This window comes from Protopterus annectens, chromosome 4.part1, assembly GCF_019279795.1.
Source record: "Protopterus annectens isolate FY-2018-M chromosome 4.part1, PAN1.0, whole genome shotgun sequence".
In the NCBI taxonomy this organism is placed as follows: Eukaryota; Metazoa; Chordata; order Ceratodontiformes; family Protopteridae; genus Protopterus; species Protopterus annectens.
The window spans coordinates 414,294,520-414,320,096 of record NC_056734.1 but is presented as its reverse complement, the minus strand read 5'-3'; the positions used below and the strand labels follow the sequence as shown (position 1 = coordinate 414,320,096).

The following is a 25,577-nucleotide window of genomic DNA, read 5'->3' as shown; positions in this document are numbered from 1 at the left end:
CAGCCGGTGGAGATCGCCCATTCCCACAATCTCATGGCTTTGTGACAAAGGGGATAGGACCTGGCTCCCCCCTGTTTGTTGATGTACCAGACTACAGACAGGATGGCAAATGACCCTTGGGGAAAGTGGGCATGAAGAGCTTGCAACGCCAAGAGCACCATCCTCATCTCCAGGATGTTGATATGCAGGTGGGTCTTCAGGGCAGACCACATACCTTGGACTGTCCTTCCCATGCAATGCTCCCCCCTGAGTAGGGAGGCATCCATGGTCAAAAGGTCACAGTGGTCATAGGGGAGGGGAAGATAAATTGGAAACCCAGAAGGTCCAGGGATTAAAGCCACCAGAGAAGTGAATCCGTGCAGGCCCGAGTCAAATGAAATGGATGAGATAACGGCAGATCTAGTAAAGACCACTGGACTGTTAGGCTCCAATGGAGAACTCTCATATGCAGATGAGCCGTGGGGATCGGTGTGATCGTGGTCGCCATGGACCCAATGCCCGAAGAACTGATTCTGCAGGAGGACACTGGATCTGAACATTGTACAACAAATGATGTCCGAGGGATTGAAGTCTGTCCAAAGTTAGAAAAACCTTGCTCAGAGTGGAGTCTAACCGAGCCCCAATGAAATCTAGAACATGAACTGGGTCTAATAGGGACTTGCTGAGATTTATGGTTATATGCCCAGCTGGTGGGTGGTCTGGAGAAGGTGATCCCCGGCTTGACAGTGTTGACGCCTGGAGGGAGCACAGAAAGGAGTCAATCGTCCAGGTAGAGGAAAACCTGGAGCCCCTTGCAGCCACAGGTGAGTAGCCACTTTAGTGAATACCCTGGGGACAGTGCCAAGACCAAAGGGTAGCACTCTGAATTGGTAATGAGGAACCTCCAAGAGCGTCTGTCCATTTTGATGTGGTAGTAGGCTTCCTGAAAGTCCACAGAGCACAGTCGTTTTTCTGCAGGAAGGCCAGAATGGATTGGAGAGTGACCATCTGGAATTTTGTCTTGGCAATTGACAGGTTTAGGGTTGAAAGATCCAGAATGGGTCTAAAGTCCTCCGTCTTCTTTGGTACTAATAAGAACCTGGAATAGATGTTTGATCCGGACTGATCTGGGGAGATGGGCTGACGACTCATTTTTCAAGCAGCTTGGAGATTTCCACTGCTGCTTCCTTCCGTTGGGCAGGTGTAACATCCAGGAGGCGTTTGGGCAGAATTGGCATTTGGATGAAGGGAATCGAGTATCCTTTGGATATGATTTGCAACATCCAATGATAGTCTGTGATCACCTCCCAGACTGTTGGGTGCAGCAAGAGGCACCCCCGACTGCCTCCAGAGATGAGTAGTTGAGCAACCCTTCATGGCTGCTGAGCTGGTCTGTCCAGGAAGGAATCCCAAGACCCCTTAATTCCTCAGATCCCCTCTGCCACAAGGATGGCATCTGTCATATCCCCCTCTGCCTCTAAGGGGACGGCAAGTCCTGAGCATCTTGGGAATAGCCCCGAGACTTCCAGAACCACATCTTCTTTGCCCCATGCTGATCCTCGGAAAAGGATCGTTGTGGGGTTGAGAAGTGGATCCCGACGGCAGGCAAGGTCTTCCCATCTTTCTCACTCTGGATCAATGTTTCTCATACTGTCTTTCCAAAAAAGGGTGGAACCATCATAAGGGGCATTTGTAAGAGACACCTTGAAGGGCTCAGAGAATGCATAAAAAGACGAAGCCAGGTGTGATGCCTGATGGCAATGCCTGTGCAGGCCATCCTAGAGACATCATCAGTAGCATGTGACAGGAGCCTCATAGAGGTGTTGGAAATGTAAGTGAGGGTGGCCATACGGGAGAAGAATACCTTCTTTTCTTCCACTGACATGGACCCTCGGGACAGACTCAGCGACCTCTTTGACGAGGTCCCGCTGAAGTCTGATCACACGTGCCATGTAGTTCAGCACACATATGGCAAATGCGGCTGAAGCGTAAACCTGCTTCCCGAAACAGTCCATGGTCCAAGACTCTCGGTCTGGTGGATGGACCGTAGAGCGCACCTGAGCAACCTCTTTCTTGGTGGCCACTACAACCACCATGGCATTGACAGGTAACCCCTTAAACCAATGCAGCCTGTCAGAAGATGCACTTAGAATCTTATCAGGGCACTTGGGGATGGGCTCCACCGGGTCGGGTATCTTCCATGCTAGAAATGTATCAAATACACAAGTGAATCCACAGGAGTGGGCACCCAGGAGGTAGAGGTTTCCTGCACCAAATGCCTTCAGGAACACTGACTCATCTGGGTTAGGTTTTTGGACAGACCACCTCCCACAGTGGCATAGGATTTCCAGGATGTCTCCATAGGAGACATCATCCAGGGGTGACCAAAGGACTCTGGTGGGGAGACCAACTGCCTCTTTTTACACATATGTTTCCGAGGGAGCTCCTCGGGTGGGGTCTCTGGGGAGGCCTCAAACTTCTGTCTGTTACCGTGGGGTAACTTCCTGGGGCAGAGAGGTGACAGGCTGTCCCTGAGGGGTCAGGATGGTGGAATCCAGCCCAGAAAGAGAGGGAGCCTGGATGGACTCAGTGGATGATGGCATCAAGAGTCTCAAGGGAACCGAGAGAACCCTCTCCACCATGTCAAAAGCAGAGGGAGAACAAATCCCATAAGTTGAGACAAAGTCCGGATCTGTAACCCTCTGAGTCAATGGGGGAGTCGGATCTGAGCCTCTTGGTGCTGAAATTCTGAGTGGAAGGGCAGACTCAGAAAACCTCGAAGCTGTCTCCACCCCCTCAGATCAGAGGCCAAAGCTATGGCTGTGAACTAGTCGGAGCCAAACCATTCAGGGCAATAGTCGGCGTTGAGGTACCTGGTACCATCGGCACAGACCCCTCAATGCCAAGAGGCCTCAGACTAGAGTACTTCAAAAATGGAAGTCGGATTGGAGAAGGAACAATGGGAAAAAAGGCGGACTGCATGCTCCCGTCCCCAGAGGGGGAAGGAGCAGGCAAGACTCCCACATCTGGATCTGGGTCCGGATAAATTTCCGCATCATCCTGTCCATCTTGGCTTCAGAAAGACTATGGGTGGACCGGACAGAGGAAGCCATGGATATGGGCCTGGAAAGATGCCAGGGAGAGGCCGATAGATGGGTTCGGCCCCAAGAGACCTCCGGCTCTGGGAAAAGTGGGGTGATTGGAACCAAGGTGAGCCAGGCTGGGAACTGGGTGAGAGAATTAGAAGGTGGCTCGGCCAGGGAATTGCGGTCAGAGGACCACTTCCTGGGCCTATGCCGCTCTTTATGTCTGTGCTTCTCCTCATGCCCAGCCCTCTTGTTCGGAAGTTGAGTCGCTGGGGGTGGGGGTGAAGAAGTAGATGCAGATGCCTCCGAGGAAGGTGGAGGAAGGCAGCCTTTCAAGATCAGCTTGTTCCTCCTGTCAATCAATGTGCAGGGGTTGTAGCCCGCACAGATCAAACAGGAGGTGTCGAGGTGTCAGACTCCCAGACAAACAACACACAAAGTGTGGCCATCAGAAGGGGGAGCTTATGACCACACACTGTGCATTTCCGAAACCTTGGCTTGGGGGTCTCTGCAATGGTAATGGACCACACTAGCACCCACACACACTTGAGCGACAGGGTGAATAAAGAAAGGATTTTTTTTTTTTTTTTAAATTACCAGACTGACGCCTGAGCACAAGAAGGGTAGGGGATAGAATTAGAGATTAAAGACTAAGAGTTAGAACAGAAGGAGAAAACTAGAAAAAAAAATGTTAAATTCACTCACCAGGAACCTGGAGCAACAGACCACGATGCTGACTGGGCACGCAGCAAACTAGATCTGAGGGGAGGAGGGTGACGAGGGGATTACTGGTAGGGGAGGAGCTTAGAGCTCAGATCCGATGCAGGAAATGCAGCCAGTCAGATCCATACTGTATATGTATTCCCACAGGTTGAAGACCAAGTGACAACAACTTCTTCAGATCCAATATGAAGTACTAGAAAGATGGAAGATGAGCAGTTTGGATTCAGATCAGGATACAAAAGTGACTTGATGTCTACAGTGAGATGCATGGTGAAGAAGAAGCTGGAGAATTTAATTGGACATTCCGAGGCTTGGAGAAAGCATTTTGACAAGGTCCCAAGAAAGCAAATTTGTGCAGTCAGATGATGGTCAGAAGTTTCAGAAAATATGGTAGAATTAGTGTGGGCTATTTACAAGGACCCAATGACAAAAAGAGTGTTCGGACTTACAGAGGGGCTTCCCCCACAGGGAGAGGGTGAGCATTAAGGGTCAGTTCTGAAGCCACTGCTGTTCATACCAATAACAGACTACGTTAGTAAACAAGTCAGAGGGGAGAGACCAGGAACGTTGCTGCATGCAGACACGTTCATAGGTTCAAATTTGTTTACTAGGTTAACGACCACAAGGGTCTTTTTTAAGCCTAGCCAAGCATCCCACGTCTCTGACAAGCTCTGATACCCCTTGATATGGGTAAGCATGGGCCTGGGAGATGAACCATTTACATGTTACCTGTGTCCATTAGAGACATAGGTGCCAAACCAGGTATGAATTTCCTGTTTCCCATCCAATTGTCCAAGATGCACTTGAACTGGGTTAGGGAGGAACTCTGCTTCACATGGATGGGGAGTCTGTACCATACAAGGGGTAGTCTCTGGGATATACACCTATCTCTCCAGCAGGTCTGTTTATATCACAGGCAAGGTTTAAGTCTTTAGAATGGGTAATTCTGGTGCTGTCTGTTTTCTGGATATGCAGGAGGTCCAGAGTGGTGTCTGACAATTCCTTCTATGCCTGGCACAGATGATGTGCCATTACACACAGACTCTGAATACAAACTTCAGCAAATGATAGGGTAAATGAGAAGCAAAACTGAAGGCATGTGGGCTAGAAATGTGAACAGGAACTTCAGCAAATGATAGGGGAATGGAAAGCAAAACTGAAGGTACATGGGATGAAAACTAGTACAGTAAGACATTTGTCATGGCAACAATTGGGAGAAATTAGATGGCATGGAGATAAAAAGAAAAACAGTGGAACAAGTTCATTGCTTCAAGTATCTGGGGGTTGTCAAAGAGAAAGGAAGTCTGAATGCAGAGGTCAAAGCTAAAATCAGAGGTGCTGCAGCCAAATGCCAGAGAGTTTTAGGAGTAGCATATGGGACAGAAGAAAATTAAAGAAGATGAAGATGAAAAGTAAGGTGTACAAAACAGTGGTGCAACAAGTTCATCTGTATGGCAATGAAACCTGTGTAGTTAAGGTATAGTGGTCATGGAAACTAAAGATGATGGAGATGAAGTGCTTGAGATGTGTGGCAGGATGCACACTGTGAAACAAACAAAGAAATAATGACATCAGCGCAGAAGCCAAAGTAGCTCCAATTACAGAGAAGGTCAAAGAAAACAGACTGCAGTGGTTCAAACATGCGCATGAAAGAAGAAGATCGGTTTAAAATGGGGAAGGGACAGGAAGAAGGCAACAGGAAACTAGGACATCCAGCCAAGAGATGGATAGACTGCATGAGAGAAGATGTGCGACAGTCAGGCATGACTATCAAAAAAGGTAGGACAATGGCAGTGACATACGAGAGAGAAAGATGGTGACAGATGACATGATACCCCAACCACATGTACAAAAAAAAAAAAAAAAAAAAAAAAATGGGAAAAAGAGCGTTTCCCCAAGACAATGACTTTGAAAGTCCAGTATAGTGACAGACGTAGAGCCCTCCAAAGTGTTTTTAAATCAACATCCAATAAGTCGCATAGAACATAACAGATGTATGCATCCTAAGCTTCTGGGGATTCCTCTTCCTTCTAAAGAGGAGGAACATATTACATCCTGTAGGAACATTTACAAAATTATTCTCCAGAATTCCTAGTGCCAGATGTTCACTCATTTCACCTTCCTTAGCATCTCTGCTTCAGTAACATGGTTGATTATGGAAATAATCTGTAACAGAGTAAGCTCTGGTTGGTTCTACTGTCATACAAATATTCTACTGACCCAAAGTAGCACCTTTTTAAATGGATAAATGTATTTTTACCAAGATCTTAAAATTAATTTCAGAGGTACATCACATATCTGATAAAACTAATGAATACAAGTATTCTTTAAAACTCACCCAAGATTAAAAACACACAGGAATAAATGCCCAGCAAGCACATGTCAATCAAAAAAACAAAAACAAAGATTGAAATGCAGTTTCAAAACATACTGAAAATAAAGATGATCTGTATGTTGATTTATGTACATGTTCTAAACAAGCTTGAATCTAAATAAGAAATACATTACCACATTTATGAGGCACATAATATGTCACTTACCTTTCTGCTGCTGTTTTAAGAAGATTTTCAAGACTTCCAGAGCTACAGCTCTTCTTTCCATGCACAGTGTAGAAAGCCTTGCAGCCCTCTGGTGGTGGTTCACTAGCAGCAATCTGATAAGAAGGGAATTCACGCAAACAATGAGCCAAGAAAAATATACATGGATACAAACTAGACTCTGGAATTAACATGCACAAGAAAGGGAGATGCACATGATTAAAAAGACAAACTCTGCAAAACATGCTTACTCTGCCACTTCCAACTTTTACATGATATATATGAGAGAGAGAGAGAGAGAGAGAGAGACAATAGTAGATATATTTACTCAAATACACAAAAGTATATACATACAAACACATGTATACATTATATACTCAAACATACAAATTCTACAACACAAATGCATATTTACATTTATTTATAAGAAGCCTGCACTAATTCTACACACCTACAAATATGAGTAATATTGCACACTAAAGTCACATTAATTAAAGTGTATAATCTATAACTAATTTACCTGGATTTTAAATTATTCTTAATGACATCTGCAAATCTACACAATATGGCTAGTAACTAAATTAACCAAAGCTAAAAAAAATGGAGTATTGTCTATATTAACTAGGAAATAACTAAAATGGTCCAACAATATGGACACCTTTGGGACTGAGCTGGATTCAAATCTCATCTTGTAACAGTATATTCAAGCTACTAAAGCAAAGCTAAACAAACTCATCTGGTCCAGAAAAGTTCTCACTTTCTCTTCCCAGAAGACCTGCAATAGAAAAACTTATTCTGATGATATTGGAATGTCATTTGGTCTTGATAAATGTGCAAAAGCAACCTTTAAAAAAAGAAAATTGCGGCACCAGGAAAACATCAGTTTGGGACAAGAATGTGATATAAAAGAACTTTAGCAAAAGGGGGTGTATAAATACTTGAGAATTGATGAAGGATCAGCAATAAAACATGAACAAATGCGAACAAAGCTTAGTATGGAATACTTTAGAAGACTTAAAATTAATCCTGAAAACAGCACTGACACCTAGGAACAAGATCAATTTGCTCTTCCTGTCCTAACGTAAAGTTTTGGAGTGACTGACTGGCCCCAAAAAGTGTTGGATAGATCAGATATTAAAAACAAGAAGGATGCTTCATGCTCACCAAATGATTTATAAAAATAAGTGTATACCAAGATTATATATTCCCCATTGTGAAGGAGAGATGGGCCTCCTTGAAATTGATTACATGTATAGATCTGCAATTGTGGGACTCCACACATCTACTGACCTCACAAGATCCAAATGTGGTGAAAGTTTTGAAACATGAGAAGAATAAATCTAACATGACATCTCTGCTTAATTTAGCAGAAGCATATCGACGTCAAGCAGAAATGGAAATCAAACCAGAAGTGGATAAAAACCAGGCAGCAACTGAATGTGCTAAAAAACAAAAGAAAGAATATAAGGTGAAGGACCAGATGAGAAGGCAAGAAAAGTGGAAAAAACATAAATATAGCTGTGAGTAAAAAAACTTCCGGAAGAGCCTCATGTTGATCAAGAATGAACGCAGGAATGGTTAAGGAGAGGTGAATTTACATCAAGAAATGAAAGATCAATATTGGCAGCCCAAGATAGTAAACCAGCATGTACATAGCCGACTAAGTCCATTGAACATGTGGGAGAAACAGACATATGTAGGTTTTGTGGAACCGAATTGGAAACACACACCTTATTGCTGGTTGCGACTCTCTAATGGCAGAGGGACTGTATACTGAAAGGCATAATAATGTGGCGAGATTGTTACACAGGAAATTGTGCAAACATTACGGTACTGAAGTGGCTGAAAAACACTGGAAACATGAGCCACAGAGAATCATAGAAAATGATGTTTACATCACATGCGATCACCCAATACCAACAGTCCAAAAGATAGATGCTAGAAAACTGGATATAGTGGTCCAAGAAAAAGACAAAAGTAGCATTGATCATTGAAATCGCCACACCTAGTGAGTCTTGCGTACAGAGAGACACAAAGTCATAAAATACCTCGATCTGCAGGCAGAAATGAGAGCCATGTGGAAGAAAGATACCCAGACAGTTCCAACAGTAGTAAGAGCAACTGGTCTTATAAAAAAGAATTTACAATCGTATTTAGAGATGTTACCAATTCATGTAACACTGCACGAATTGCAAAAGGATTCATTACTGGGCACATTGCGGGTGCTGCGAAGAGCACTTTTGGCTAACATCAAAGAGTGAAACAATAGTAATTTCATGAACTTTAATCGTACTTTGACTTGGGAATGGGATCCATTCCTATCATGGTATTAGAAACCCAAAAGACTTGGAGAAATTAAAAAGGCAGGGGAAAAACATCTTCTACAACTAGAATACAGACTTCCCCTTTATTGAAACTGCTTCAAAAAGAATGAGGCATCACTTTACACAACTTCTAAAAATATCTTCAGATTGATCTCTACCTAACATATAAAGCTAAGTAAAAAATATGAAGAGGATCACCAAAGGAACACTGCAGCACTAAATCCAGAAAATGTATTGAAAAAAGCGCTTTCGTCAAAAATCACAAGACTTCATCAGAACAAGAACATACAAAAAATGTCATATTTAAAAACCCTAACCCTTATCGCCATTGGTTGACAAAGCAAACATTTCCTGTAAAAGAATTAAGCAGTTTAAAAAGACAGTAACACATAATCACAGTAACTGCCCACTACAACACATCAATTGCCACCTACAAACCACATAGACATTAATGTATTATGTATTGAAGTATGGTTTAAAACACAGATCTCAAATAAAATCACATAAAAAAGCTGATTTTAGTTTTAATACAGAACTAATGGATAACTTGTCATTGATCCCACGTGGCTGACATGCATTTAATTTAATCTGCCACTTGAGCTCTAAATATTCAAGGAAGTCATTGTCGGGCCCCCCTCGTGGACCCTACTTGTTCAAGTACAAAAAATTTAAAATAATGTGTCGGGTGTACCTTTATATGCTTAAATAAAGCAGTGGTTTCTTTATTTTTTAGTATATCATAGTTGTGTTGATATATTCTTTGTCCGAGGGTTCTGATTGTCTTCCCCACATAGTACCCCTCACATACCATAACAGGTTGCAATATATACTACTCCCTTGGTGTAACAGTAACACTTCTCATTAGTAATAATTTTACTATAGTTCCTGACTCTAATGGAATCAGTGTCCAATGTATAGGGGCATTGTCCACACCTCCCACATTTAAAAGTTTCACCTAGGCCTGCCTTTAACTTTTTCCTCTCCACCAGGCCTTTCAAGGAGGTGCCCTTTTTATAAACCACAAGAGGTTTTTCCCCCAACCTTTTGTTGATCTTCTCATCTAAACAAAAAATGGTCCAAAAATCATACATGATGCTTCTAATGTTAAAAAAATCCATAGTGAAGGGCAGGACACATGCCCTAGTAAAACTGTCAGTTTTGACCAAACCAGAGGTTCTATTCAAACCTTCAGGCTTCTCCAAGAGTGTAGAATAAATACCCCCAGCTCTTTTTGATTTTACTTCTTCAGCTATGTCATTGGCAAAGTTAAAGGGGTAACCTTTTTTCTGCAACATTCCCATTAGGACATCACATTCTTTAACAAAATTGTCCTGGTCAGACACCATTCTGGCCAATCTCACGTATTGCCCCTTGACAAGGGATTTTTTTTTGATGCAGGGGGTGGCAACTCTCAAAATACAACAAAGAGTTAGAATGGGTAGGTTTTCTATAAAGGTGCGAATTAAACCTACCCTTAAAGTGATCTTTCTTAATAGTAACATCCAGATAATTCAAGGTGTCAAGGTCTTTGGTCATGGTAAATTTCAAAAAGTTGGTAGTGTTGTTGATGTAAACGAAGAACCTATTCAGGTCATTTTCGCTCCCATGAAAATATAAGACCATATCATCCAGGTACCGTCCATATAGTACCCACATGTCCTTGAATTCAGAGTTCACTACATAGAGGTCTTCCCACTGTGCTAATACAATGTTAGCAAATGACGGTGCGCAACATGCACCCATTGCCACCCCCTGCACCTGCTTGAATAAATGCCCCTCAAAAGTGATAAAGTTGTTGTCCAGAACCATTTCCATACAGGACCTGATAGTAAGGAAGTCACTATCCTACCATGCAATATCTATTATATCTTACCATGACCAAGGACCTTGACACCTTGAATTATCTGGATGTTACTTATAAGAAAGATCACTTTAAGGGTAGGTTTACTTCGCACCTTTATAGAAAATCTACCTATTCTAACTCTTTGTTGTATTTTGAGAGTTGCCACCCCCTGCATCAGAAAAAATCCCTTGTCAAGGGGCAATACGCGAGATTGGCCAGAATGGTGTCTGACCAGGACGATTTTGTTAAAGAATGTGATGTTCTAATGGGAATGTTGCAGAAAAGAGGTTACCCCTTTAACTTTGTCAATGACATAGCTGAAGAAGTAAAATCAAAAAGAGCTGGGGGTATTTATTCGACACTCTTGGAGAAGCCTGAAGGTTTGAATAGAACCTCTGATTTGGTCAAAACTGACAGTTTTACTAGAGCATGTGTCCTGCCCTTCACTAGGGATTTTTTTAACATTAGAAGCATCATTTATGATTTTTTGGACCATTTTTTGTTTAGATGAGAAGATCATCAAAAGGTTGGGGGAAAACCTCTTGTGGTTTACAAAAAGGGCACCTCCTTGAAAGGCCTGGTGGAGAGGAAAAAGTTAAAGGCAGGCCTAGGTGGAACTTTTAAATGTGGGAGGTGTGGGCAATGCCCCTATATATTGGACACTGATTCCATTAGAGTCAGGAACTATGGTAAAATTACTATTAATAGGAAGTGTTATTGTTACACCAAGGGAGTAGTATATATTGCAACCTGTATGGTATGTGAGGGATACTACGTGGGAAAGACAATCAGAGCCCTCGGACAAAGAATATATCAACACAACTATGATATACTAAAAAATAAAGAAACCAATGCTTTATTTAAGCTTATAAAGGTACACCCGACACATTATTTTAATTTTTTTGTACTTGAACAAGTAGACCTGGGTCCACGAGGGGGGCCCGACGATGACTTCCTTGAATATTTAGAGTTCAAGTGGCAGATTAAATTAAATGCATGTCAACCACCTGAGCTCAATGACAAGTTATCCATTAGTTCTGTATTAAAACTAAAATCAGCTTTTTTTTATGTGATTTTATTCAAGATCTGTGTTTTAAAACATACTTCAATACATAATACATTAATGTCTATGTGGTTGGTAGGTGGCAATTGGTGTGTTGAAGTGGGCAGTTACTGGGATTATGTGTTACTGTCTTTTTAAACTGCTTAATTATTTTACAGGAAATTATGTTTGCTTTGTCAACCAATGGCTGTAAGGGTTAGGGTATTTAAATATGGCATTTTTTGCAAGTTCTTGTTCTGATGAAGTCTTGTGATTTTGACGAAAGCGCTTTTTTCAATACATTTTCTGGATTTAGTGCTGCAGTGTTCCTTTGATGATCCTCTTCATATTTTTTACTTGGTTTTGGTGTTCGTTATTTCTAACATATAAAGCTGTCAAACCCAGAGTTGTTGGACATGCTACACCTAAAGAAATTCCAATCCCTCCGAGCTACATGCTCTAGAGACCTAAACCTTGTCACCACAATAAACAAGACATGCCGGAGGGATAGATTCCTGCCCCAGAAACCTTCCATAATCTGAAACAAGCTACCCATCTATGTCAAGCAAAGTTCCTCATTAGCACTCTTCAAGAAAAATCTTGATGAGTAGATGGGAAATAGGAAATACACCCCAGGATCACTTCTGTGGCTCTGCTCGACAGTGGCAAAGGAAAATAACTTTCTTGGGGGGTGTAAGCCAGGGAACCTTGTTGGCTAGGCTTACTTAGGCCCTTGGGCCGATAGCCTAGTAGCTACCTATAAACCTACCAAGTACACTTATAAAGACAAAATTCAGTAAATACTGCAAGATTCAGTCAAGCAACAGACTTCACTGGGTAATGTCTTAAACCTCCTGTAGCAGAGACCTATGGGATATACACAAATGACCCCTTAAGAACATATCAGTCTTTCAGCTTCATGAATTCTAAATGCCCATGACCCTACTTTTCATGTCTTTAGGAGGACATTCAAGCTAAAAAACCGAGTCTTTCTTGCAGATTTATAACCCAGAAATAAAACCATTGCTCTGTACTTTCAAAACTGAAATGGCATAAATTAATACTACTAACTCTGTGAAATATCCTACATCCTGTAGAACAATTACAAAATTATTCTCCAGAACTCCTACATACAAATGCACAACACACATGCATATATATTTATGTTTATTTATAAGAAGCCTGCACTAATTCTACACATCTGCCTTTTAAATCTACAAACTACTCAATCTATACTCCTTTCTGTATATTGTCGGCAGATTAACAGATATAACTATTCTGCGCAACCTAAGATTCTATTCCCCTTCTACCCAATTACGGACCTCATCATAATTAAACTCACAGCAAAGACCATGCTCTCTCAATGCTAGCAAAAAAAAAATGAAAGAATCCTATCCCATTAATATGAAGTCCATAACCATCTACCAGAAATGCAGACTACAGCTTGGGTATTACCGGCTTAAAACTTGCAAATGCTTTTTAAAACAGTAGTGTCATCTAGTGCTAAGCAGCAAAGCACATTTCCCTAGTTTATTTATTATAACGTGTTCCACTAAGTACTCAATTACCCAAGTAAATGACCAACACTTCTCATTCAAGTCTCTTCCCTCACTCGTATGTTACTACTTAAATTACCCTCCATCTCTAATAACAATTACCTATATATGTCTCAACCCCTCCTCTCCACAGCTGTCCACCTCTTTTTACCATTATCCATTAAATTCCAATCTCCCTATAAGTTGTGCATACTGCAGTTGCTATCCTATATTATAACACATACAGCTGTTTAAATCTGTAAATGTTATATACTTGATTTTGGTAAAATGGTATGTCTAGTTACTTGCTCGGTTTGTAAACCCAGGATGAATCTGAAAAGGTTTACTAAGATAAGTGTTCTACCCCCGTTACAACAGGTGGACAAATAGACAAACACATAACATTTTACTTGTAATATACAAACACCTACTAATATATGCATGTGTAGGAAAAAGTCATTTTATCCTAAAAATGCAAATGCAGATTCTCTGAAGTGTTGTTCAATAAGAAACCATTCCTGTTTACACAAGGTTACCTGGCTGGTCTGTTACAGGTTGCAGTTTGTAGTATACTGCTAGAAATGAAAGCATCCTGCTATCCAAGAAATATAGTACAACTGTACAAGGTGCTTGCAATAACAGGATCTCTTCTCAAAGATCTAACAGTAATATCTGGGTCTACAATATTCTTCCTTTACAGGGATTCTCACTACTGGGTGAATTTCTGGCCAGGAACTAACAGGTCTTTACTTAATCAGATGCTAAGGTAGGTGTCTTAAGATTTCCTTATATATCCATATTTTGTTTCATAGTCTCTCTGGTCCTTTGCACCAAACTTGTGTGTAAAATGAGTATTTGTGACAATTAATTCCTGTGCCTGGGCAACACAAACCTGAAAGAGTACGTGCTCATACAAAATCAATACATACATGCTGTCATGAAAGGAGATAATTCCAGACAACTGTGCTGGCAGTTTGTAAATAATTATATGTCACTGGTGAATACTGAAACGATTTGTGTAAGATGCTTGTGTTACAACTGTATTAGCACTGTATGTTATGTGCTTATCAAACCTGTTTGTACAGATGTGTTGAAAAGGGTTTGCAAAATGCTAGAAATGCACATGAACTATTGTAACTATGTAAAATGTATATATTTTAACACTGAAAACTGGGATACAGGAGGTTAATCTCAAGTCTAGTAAATTTCAGAAAAATAAATTACTTTATGGCAGCAAGGACACAATGTCTGTGCTGAGAAGCTTTCTGTATTGTCTTGGAAGTGTTTTATTGTTTTATGACTTCCATTCTCTGCCAAAGATCTGAGGTCTATGTATTTCTACAGGTAGATGCTAAATGCTACCAGCTGCCATCAATTGTTGTTTTGGGCCTGGGGACTAGAAGTCAGATGGCAAGAAATTATGTCATTCTGCAAGCTAGCCCAGCAGTAATATTTGATAAATTAATCTGAGAGGTCTCAGAGAGACAGAGCATTCTGTGTTGGACCTGACAAGAATACCCATTCACCACAGATTTGCCTTGCTCTTGAGCAAGTTTGTAGGGAACAGTAACTCCCTTAGATATAGTCAGGAATACAGCAAAGCTTAATTTAGATCTATTTCTTTATTTAAGATTATCCTGCAATGTTGTTTTAAATATTTCCTGTGATTTTTAACTCTGATGTTACTGTGTGTATATATATATATATATATATATATATATATATATATATATATATATATATATATATTTATTTAGTACTGTCTTGTTCTATTATTATTTACTATTAAATATATTTAAAACTTTCAATGTGGCTGATCTGTGTACAGATATTAAGTTCTGAGAGTACTTCCATATTTATTTATTTAATGGCATTGTTTGGGCCACTACTAATAGCCTTAGTCAAACTACCATTTGTATTAATAGTAACATTACACAGCAAGATTGGACACCTTTTGTTAAGGGACTTAAAGTAGCTGATAAGGAGTTCTGGTGGCAGTGATAAGTACCTTGTAGTCTGGGCAGAAGGGGCATAGCTAGTAAACCTGCGCCAGCCTTTCCCAGGTGTGTGTGTGTGTGTGTGTGTGTGTGTGTGTGTGTGTGTGTGTGTGTGTGTGTGTGAAACAAATCTCCAAAAGGGTGTGTGTCAGCTACTTGGGTAGGGACACTAATCATCCACCTTTCTTTCTTGCTCTTCCAACACTCCAATTTATAGCATATCTACAATCAGGTTCTTGTAAATATTCCTATTCAGGGTTTATCCTGCTGCTATTGTACTGGATTCTTTGAGACTTGTATATAAATATATTGTTTTTGTTGATTTCATTTTATGTAAATGTTTCTCAGAGCGTCTTCTGTGTGGTGACATGCGTGAATGGGCGCTCCTTCGTTGAAGGTTGTGCATTAGGCCCGGCAAGCCAGCACGTAAAACTCTACTGCCAATCATTAGCGGACCGGAGTTCTGCTGTGGCGAACCCTAACCGGGAAAAGCCGAAAGACACAAACAAAATGTTTTTTTTTTGTTGGAATGTCTGTAAATGTAATTGGAGCTTTGAAAATGGGCCTTTGGCTCAGTTGGACCAACCTGGTTAACAAATGACAATCAATCAATCACTGGTTGGACAGAAGGAGTTGGAGGACTTGGCTTGGAACCCTGGTTAAGGACCCAACTCTACAGCTTTACCAGTGGCAAGTCTTATTGGGGATCTGGAGAAAAAAGGAGAAACTAGCCCCAGACTAACTGTGGTCTCTACATGCTGTTAGAAACTGCACTTGAAGCAGAGAGCTGCATCTGGAAATACTGTGCGCATACCTCATTATCCTCACAATGTATATCCCCCACTGGTGCCAGTGGCGAGGACTGAGGCTCCTTGATTACTGGTTCAGTGGTGGGTATCACACACACACACACACACACACATATATGTATATATATATATATATATATATATATATATATATATATATATATATATATATAGTTAGACAATACACGTGGACAGCTGACTGTACTACATATTGTTGGACATATTTGTGATGTTCTTTGTATTATTTTTTTTTTCTATAACACCTTACATTAGACAATGTTACTCTCAGTAGACTGGCATAGTCATACATAGAACTAATTGCACTTTTCTTTCCTACACATTTTCTTGCTCTGCCTGGTGACCATCAAGTCACCCCCTAGCAGATCCATTCTCTTGAGGTAAGGAGCCCCTCTCAGACCCTCTAAGGCAAGGGCCTTTAGGAGGGACAGTCACCTAGGCCATTGGGGTGCAAGGTGCTCTCACCAGCATCCTGGCGATGACAGCACATTTTTGCAAATGTTGAAACTTTTCCTTCTGGCAGGTGGCATGGGAGCTTTCACTTCTACAAAGATCCACCTACTCCCCTCAAACAGTACATGCGTTCTTCTCCACAAACCCAACAGAGACCATCATTACCAGCTTGAGTGGTCACACCCACATAGGTTCATAGGTAGGTACTAGGCTATTAGCCCTAGGGCCTATATAAGCCTAGCCAAAAAGGTACCCTGGCTTTCGCCACCCAAAAAAATAATTTTCCTGTGCCCCTGTCGAGCAGAGCCACAGAAGTGATCCCTGGGGTAAATCTCCTATTTCTCCATCCAATCATCAATATTTTTCTTGAAGAGTGCTAATGAGGAGCTTTGTTTGACATAGATAGTTAGTCTGTTCCAGAGTATGGGAAGTCTCTGGGACAGGAATCTATCCCTCCAGCAGGTTCTGTTTATTGTGGTGACAAGGTTTAGGTGCCTAGAGCGTGTAGCTCGGAGGGATTGGGATTTCTTTAAGTGGGGCATGTCCAGCAACTCTGAGTTTGACATAGCTTTGTATGTTAGGCAAATCTGAGTAGGCAATAAGCGAAGGAGTAAAGCTGGAGTTTTTTTGAGACTGTCTGCGTAGGGCATCTGTTTGAGGCCAGTAATCCTCTTTGTGAGGTATTTCTGTGGCCTTTCCAGTTGTTGTAGATGTCTTGTGAGGTACATACCAAAAGGGGCGTTGTACTCTATAATGGGTCTAATGAGTGATAAGTAGAAGGGAACAATGACCTCTTTTTTTCTGGATGAGAAACCTTTTGTGATGAGGTGAGCCATGTAGAATGATTTCCTGACCACTGTGACGATGTGATTATAAAAGGAGAGACTACTGTCCACCTGTGTCCCAACGTCTCATCACACTTTTGGCGTTAAGCAGACTACAACTTATGTGGTAGTTCATAGGTACAGAGTTTTTACCAAAGTGGATGACCATACACTTTTTGGCACTGAGCGTCAGGCCATGGCTTTGACACCAGGCATATGTCTCAGAGAGGCCCTTTTGTAGTATGTCCACATCGTTAGGAGTTTTGATTATGGTTCCTAGTTTGCAGTCATCTGCAAACTTTGTTAGCCAAAGACCTTCTGTGTTAGCCTGTACTTCAGAGAAATACATACCAAACAGGAGAGGACCCAGGACCGAACCCTGTGGTACTCCACTTGTCACTGGTCTGAAGTTGGATTTGGAGTCTGCTACTTTCACAGTGTGGGTTTGGTCTGTGAGCCAGTTGGCAACCCATCTTGTGACATAGGGATTTATACCTAGTTTAGTGAGCTTATCTAGAATTCCAGAGTGGGGGATGGTGTCAAAAGCCTTGGCGAGATCTAGATAAGTTGTGTGAACCACCTCACCCTCATCTATGGCTTTGGTGACTGCTTCAAAGAAGTCAGTCAGTCAGGTTTAGGAGACATGATCTGCCTTTTACAAACCCGAACTGGGTAGGGTCCAGAGTCTGGAGCTTACCAATGTCTGTTTATGAGTTCCATGATGATAAATTCCATGGCCTTGCAGACCAGTCTCGTCAGGCTAATGGGGCGGCAGTTCCCGGGGTCCGTCATGGCTCCCCCTTTGTGGAGTGGGATAACTGTCACGGTGCCCCATTCAGTGGGCACAAAGTCTGAGGTGAGGCTATGATTGAACATGATACTTAGGTAGGGTGCCAGTTCATTCTGTAGTTCGTGTAGAATGCAGCCTGGGATGCTGTCAGGTCCCATGGATGCTGTGTTCTTGGCTTTAGAGAGTGTGTTTTTACCTGTGCAGCCATGATTACAGGAACTTTGCATTCTTCTGGTATAGAGATGGGCACTCTAGGGGGTGAGAGACGGGTAAAGTTAGCACTGAACCTATCTGCCAGGATGTTGGCAATATCAGTTGGTTCTGCATATTTAGTGCCATTGTGCTGTAACTCAGAGCAGATATGAGTGTTGCCATTGAAATTCTTGACATAGCTATAGAATGCTTTGTGGTCGTCTTTAGAGTCCGTGGCAATTTCTTTTTCGTAACTACCTTTGGAGGATTTTATGAGGAATCTCAGCTTCTTACTGAGGTTGACCAGGGAGTTCCTCCAGTCATGGGATTTTACTCTTTTTTGCAACAGTTTCTTTCTTCTGTTGTAGAGTTTGTTTATAGCAGAGGACCACCAGATTGGCTTCCTTTTTTTGGGAGGATAGCATCTTGGTTCTATCAGGGATAGCATGATCCATGCACTCGTGTAAGTGCTTATAAAGTGCATTTGTGTAGGATTCAGCAGTTGTACCTCTATTGTCTGTCTGCATGAGTGTCATGAAGTTTGCCACTTCTGTCTTAAGAAGTGTAAAGTTGGCTTTGGAGAAGTTTTTTATGGTGGTTTTCCTAATTGGGGGTGGGGGCGGGATGTGGATGTCTAGGGTGATTAGCTTGTGGTTGGATCTGATCAACGAGGAATTGACTTTGTGTGGAACACCGGTTGCCCATGTTGGTAATGACCACGTCTAGGATATTGCTGCCCCTGATTGGGGTGTGAATAAGTTGATCCAAGGCATTGGAATTTATGAATTCCAGAAAGCGTTGAGCAAAAGAGTTGGTACAGGAGTAGTTTTCCCAGTTAATGGTGGGGTAGTTGAAATCGCCCATTATTAGGGTGTTGGGTTGTACCCTACTACTTTCCAGTGTATCAAGAAATGAGGAGTGGGAATCCTGGGGCATGGTGGGGGGTCTGTAACAAGCTACAATTTGGATTGTGGTCTTGCCCAGAGTTAGTTGCACTTGGATAATCTCTGATGCATTATGCGGTGCAACTAGCCTGGAGGTGTGGATATCCTTAATGAATATGGACACGCCTCCACCTTCAGTGCTTCGGTCCGGGTTTGGTGGCTGAAAGGTGTGGTATGAATTATAGCCTGGTAATGCAGGGGTGCTCTCTGGAGCTTTGAACCAGGTCTCTGTCACTGCACAGATGTCGATGTTCTCCATTTTAAGGAGTGCCTCGAGTGAGTGCATTTTGAGGTTTAGACTTCTAGCACTGAGTAGCATTACCCTCAGATTTTGCTTGCTTGTACCTGTTACGGTAGTGAATTTGTCATTTGAACCTTGCCTAAAAAAAGGCACTATAGGGGTGGCAAGAGCCTTAGCCAGTATCTAGAATCCCAAGGGCGACAGGTGCAGGCCATCTCTGGCAAAGCACTGTGGTCTGTCGATGATGTCATCCCAGGCAGACAAATACTGGATCCCCTTAGAATGACACCAGAAGCTTAGCCAATTGCTGAAGTCAATCATTTTGTCCTTGTACTGTGGTATCATTCTGGGTGAAGGCAAAATGCTACTCAGGGCTAGGGCCATACCTGCCTGGGCTACAAGATCGGAGAGCTCCTCCATGTCTCTTTTTCATGTAGTCCAGGGAGGTACATCTCAGGTCATTCACACCAACATGGACAATGACAGGGTCATATTTGTACTTGTTGTGGAGTGACCTGAGTGCGTGCATTATGTGGTGGATCCTGGCACCTGACAGGCAGTTGACAGTAACCTTCTCCTTGTTTAGCCTGGTGAGTGGAACATCAGTGTGCCTGACTATAGAGTCACCTATGACTAGAGTGTTGGGTACGTTGTTGCGCCTTATGGACTGTGGTTGAGTGGCACACTTGAGTTTGTGAGCTATGTGTCATTTCGGTTGTGTTGGGGGGGTGGAGTTTGCTTGCGTTTCTGCTTTGGAGGTTCCTGATGCTTGGGCAGGTTTTTATTGAGAGCCTCCGCGAATGTAGGTGTGTGTTTCTATGTGTGTGTTTTGATGGTGTAGGTTTTGAGGGACTACGTGACGAGTGTGGTGTGGTGCAACTGTTTATCTTCTCCTCTTGACTGTATAGTCCAGTCTTGGGTGAAGACAGCTTTGATTCTAGTTTGACTATATAAGTGCATCTCTCACAGGTTGTAGTGTTGGGTGGTAGGATGAGAGGATTGTCTGTGTACATGAGGCAATTGCTGCATTGCCCCAAGATGCCCAGATTCATCAGATAGACAGGAGAAATCACCGGGAGCTGACCCTTAGACATGCCTGGATAGGTGCTTATTTATGAAGTACTAAAAACTGCTTTTCTCTAGACAAGTGAGGAAAGTTGAGTGCTGTAGTAATTTGCAGCTTATTTAGTGCTTATGAGTTCTGAACAAGTGCAGAGTTCAAAGAAACAGATTTGAGTGCTGAAACTAGAAAACTGGCTAGTTCTAAGAAGCAAAATTAAGCTAGAAGGCTTCCCTCCAACACAGAAAGGCTTGGGGGCACAGAAGTCTACAAACAGTCTAGACCACTTACAGGAAAGGCAGGAAACAAGCATTAATTTTTTTTTCTTTCCCAGATGCTCTCTTTGTACACAGTAGGAGAGCCTGAAATCAGAATATGATCTCACTGCACTCAGTTGAGTGAGCAAATGAGATGGGCCCAGAAGGAGTATCCAAACACAAATTTACAAGAGGGGTGGGCAGTTTCAAAGCCACCAAGATTAAAACCAAAACAAAACCAGGGAGGGTGGGGTAGGGAACTAACTGAAAAAACAGAGTCAAATCTTCCAGTTCAGTTAATATTCAATGCAACACAAACAAATCAATTAAAATGCTGTATTACTTGAAAAAAGTGCAGATAAAAGGTACTTACATTCTCTTACACGTCCAGCTGAATACAACTAGATCTTAGCCGGCCAAAGCTCAGGTTTTGAGCAGAAAATATTCCAAAATGTACCACTTAAATAGGCAGTAACAGAATATCAATGAATGAGACTACCCACATTGTCCCTACTCTGGCCATGGACCTTTTAACAGCATCCATGCCCTCTGGTAGTCAACTTGTCAGAAGCAGTGACTTGGACTGGGGGGGGGGACCCCTCCTCCCAGCCTGAACTATTAAGCTTCTGTAGAAGCATCTGTATGTACCTTTAAGAAGCATTTCCAGATGTAGGCATGTGCATATAAATAGTGAGCATGTGCAGGCAACAGTGCCATTTTGACAGATCAGCCAGAGTGTTAACATGTACGAGTGTAGTAATCAGTCTACTTAAAAAGCCTCATTCCTGATGTGTTTGTGTGTAATAAAGCTGCTTGAAGTGAACCCACAACCACTTGTCTGTTTTATCCTGAACAGACAAGCGACATGGTGTCAGAACCGGGATTAAGACAGCAGCTTCTTCAAACCATGAGGTGCAGAGTTGAAGGTTAGGGCATATTGAGCTGGTTAAGTGAAACAGAGCTCAGACAAACAAAAAGGGACAGAAACGAACTCAAGGTAACCAGAACTTACACAAATAATTTATTTTGCAAAGAAAATGAAACGGAGCACTTGTAAGGCACATAATGCATTATTAAACGAATAACAGCAGAAAATGCATTATTAATCAAATGAAAGGTACATAATGTATTATTAAATAATGTTCAAAACTAGCAGAAATGTTCATGTGGGGCTCAGAATTACCTTTGATTTGCATAACCAGCATGTTCAAAGTAAAACAGGCAGAAGAAAATTAGAATGAGCATGATAAGAGATTAAAAGGGCATAACAAGTGCAATAAAAGGGGAAGATAAGTTTAAAAAGCAAGGCGACTGTTTTTAGTAGAAGACTGTGTTTTGGGTACAAACTACTATTTTGCATTGACCAAAGCCATTCAAAGCATAACTAGAGTTGTTCGAAGTATCTCAGAGTGTGCAAAGTGTTTGCAGAGTGTGTGCTTTACTATGGTGTAAATATTTCAACGGGTTTCCTGGGTGCAAAGTGCAGTCAAAGTACAGCCATTTTGAAACGTTTCTCATGCTGTGTACATTTATTTGCAGAGTGCCACCATTTCAAAGTGTTTCTTACACTGTACAGAGTTACTTCACAAAGTACATCCATTCTGAAGTGTTTCTATGCTGTGTACAGTTTATTTGTAAAGTACAGTCATTTTCAAAGTATTTCTTAAACTGTTAAGGAGTGGTTTTGCAAAGTACAGTGATTTTAATGTATTCTTCTGCTACGGAGACTTGTTTGGCAAAGTGCAGTTATTTCAAAGAGTATGTTGTGCTATTGAGCATAATTACAAATTCTGGTGTATATTTATATATATATATATATATATATATATATATATATATATATATATATACATATACATATACATATATATATATATGTGTGTGTGTTCACACATAATTTCAAGCACCTTCACTACTGTGTGTTGATATGGCAGAGACATTTCGCACACCCAGTCCAATTGTGTTTGATCATAATATTGCAGGAAATCGGAGAATATTTGAGTAGGAATACAATATTTTCATACAAGGAGCTTTTTCTGACAAAGATGCACATACAAGGACAGTCATTTTGCTTAACTTAGCTGGGTCAGAGTCCACTGAAAGAGAGCGTTCATTTGTGTATGCACCAGCAGTATATGCAGGAGAGGGGGAAACCACCATGTAGTGGTACCGGCTGAATGAAGAGAGGTCCCTGAGTGCTTGAAACATAAATTTAGAGAAATGTGCAACCCCCAGACAAATGTTACATTAGAGAGGCACTTATTTTATACAAGAGACCAAAACCCAGGTGAAACTTTTTCAGCTTTTACCACTGACTTGAGAAATAAGGCTAAAAAGGTGCAGATTTGATAACTTGAAAGATGAGTTAATAAAGGACAGACTTGTGTACGGTGTTAATAGTGCTGCAGTGAGAGATTTTGCTTTGTGACAGTGATTTAACATTAAGCAAAGTCATAGAGATTTGTTAAATCCATGAGCTCACAAGAAAAGCACACCAGTATGCTTGCAAGTAATAAGAGCATGACTTCAGTAACCTCTAGAGCAAACGTAGACAGCATGCAGCACGTGGCAAGTAGAAACAGGCTTAAGCACACGGCAGCTGCACCCCCTGCGGTTCCCTTGGAAGAAGCCGTAACTTTCTAGCAAGTTTCAAGACTAGCTCAGTATGTTCAGTGCAGTATAAGGGTGAGTCAGCAAAACCCAAGTCAAGTCTTACTGTTAACTGTCGTAATTGTGGAGCCAATCATGAGTCTAAAACAGAAAAGTGTTTAGCACTTGGTCAGCAATGTCACAAGTATAAAAAAAATGGAACTGCATTCAAAGGTTTTGTAAATCAGGCAACCCTCGTTCAGTTATTAAGAAAGGTCACTCAAGAAAGTAAGTTGATCATATAGAAATCTGCAACCCTACTTCCAATGTAGATGGTGCATCAGTGGTCAGTGAAAAGGTTAATGCAGTAGATTTGTTGGCAAAGAATGAGGTATTTTGTACTGTCCTGATCAATGGTAAACTCACAGAGCTCAAAGTAGACACTGATTCAAAGTGTAATGTAATGTCATAAATACAACAAAGCACCAGAAGATATACAAATAAGACAAAGGAGACAGGAACAGCAGCCTCTAAAAAAACAGAATCTTTAATTGATCATAGTGCCTCGGCTGACCAGTCTTCAAGAGATAAAATATTGCGTTCACAATTGTTCTTATATAAGACATCAATCAACACCTATCTCAATAAAATTAAAGAAACACCCTCCAGTTACATTCAAGATTTAACCCGTTAGGTGACAGTCTTTCGAATTTTAATATACAGTTTCTTTATGCAAAAGTATTTTCTTTTTAATTTCTATTTCATCGCACCCCTGCACAGCTTCCAAAATTGTACTATCTCCATCATGACATTCCATATAATGTTGTGCTACTTTTCATTTTCTTATTTTTTTATGTCTCTTAAATACTCTTGCAACCTTGTCCTAAACAGCCTTTTAGTCTCACCTATATAAAAAAGGGTGCAGGAGTATTCCAATGCATACAGTACCCCTTTAGTGTTACAACTTACACTCAATCTAGGGGTACATGCAACCCCATTTATCCTGTCAAAATATGGGACCACATGTTGAAAAATGGAACATCTACCACACTGTCTAGTACCCAATGTACCTATATTAGCATATAGGTACTTCTTTAGGGCATTCAAAGTTACTATGCACTAATATATCTTTTATACTTCTCCCTCTCTTCAGAGACAATGAAGGCATATACGGTAGTATGGTTTTCAACTTATGATCTTTTAATAAAAATTCCCAATAATATTCAACTGCTCTAAATACATCCTCAGTCATCACATTAAACGTAGTAACAAAGTAAACTTGCTTATTATAACCTTTATGGTACCTGTTATTTCCTCTCTTATTTTGTACTTCAGATATATATCTATGCTCATTAACCAACCTATCTAAGGCTTTTTCTAGGGTCCCCTGTTCATATCCTTTGTTTAAAAATTGAACACATCATTTTTAGGACATCCGACAAAATAGAATCATTACTACTTAATCTAAATATTCTCAAAAATTCACCATAAGGTAGAGACTTAATGAGATGTCTGGGATGACAACTACTACCATTCAAAATGTGGTTAATATCAGGAAATTTCCTATGTACCTTAGTACATCTTGTCCTACATTACCTTCCAGCTCAATATCCAAAATGGAAATTTTTCTACCCACTTGCAACCCATCAAATTTCAGACCAAATCCATTATTTTGTAGGTCTGCAAAAAAGTGTAATGTAATGTCAGCATAAACATTTGCTACAGTGTGAGCTGGTGAGCAACTTAATTTGGTCAATTGCGTGAAGCTTGTTACTTCTGAAGGTGAAGAGATTCAAACCGAAGGCTCAGTAGTGCTTTTATGCTATTCAGCTGGGAACAGTTACAGCTTGCAATTTTATGTAGTCAGAAGACATTTGCAGTCATTATTAAGTATCAGAGACAGTTTGAGAATGAAACTGCTTTCTTTTACTAAAGAAGTACATCATGTAAGCGCATGTCCCAGTGACAGCAACAGGGATGCTATTTTCTCAGGAGTATGCTGATATTTTCGACAAGCTACACAAACGTCCAGTTGGGTACTCTATGAAAGTAGACCCAGAGGTTCAGTCCAGTGGTCAGACCAGAAAGGAGAGTTCCAATAGCTATGCAGGACAAAGTCAAGGTCCAGTTAGACAAAATGGTGCAGCAAGGTGTGATTTGTCCAGTCATAGATCCAACTGAATGGGTGTTTTCCACGGTAGCTGCTCATAACAAAAAAATTCAGATGAAATCAGAATACGCATTGACCCAAGAGACTTGAACAAGGCATTAAAGAGACCTCATTATCCTATGTGTACAGTTGAGGAGACTGCCGCCCTCATACCAAATGTCACT

General features: G+C 41.2%; 1 protein-coding gene across 1 annotated transcript in view; it reads right to left on the bottom strand.

The window, feature by feature from the left end:
• Positions 1 to 25,577, bottom strand: part of UGGT1 (UDP-glucose glycoprotein glucosyltransferase 1) — a gene marked incomplete in the record, with an annotated part of 2,149,769 nt that overhangs the window by 2,020,633 nt on the left and 103,559 nt on the right. Inside the window, 1 exon segment of the mRNA XM_044070228.1 lies at positions 6,329 to 6,441. Within this exon segment, the coding sequence (XP_043926163.1) occupies positions 6,329 to 6,441 (113 nt within the window).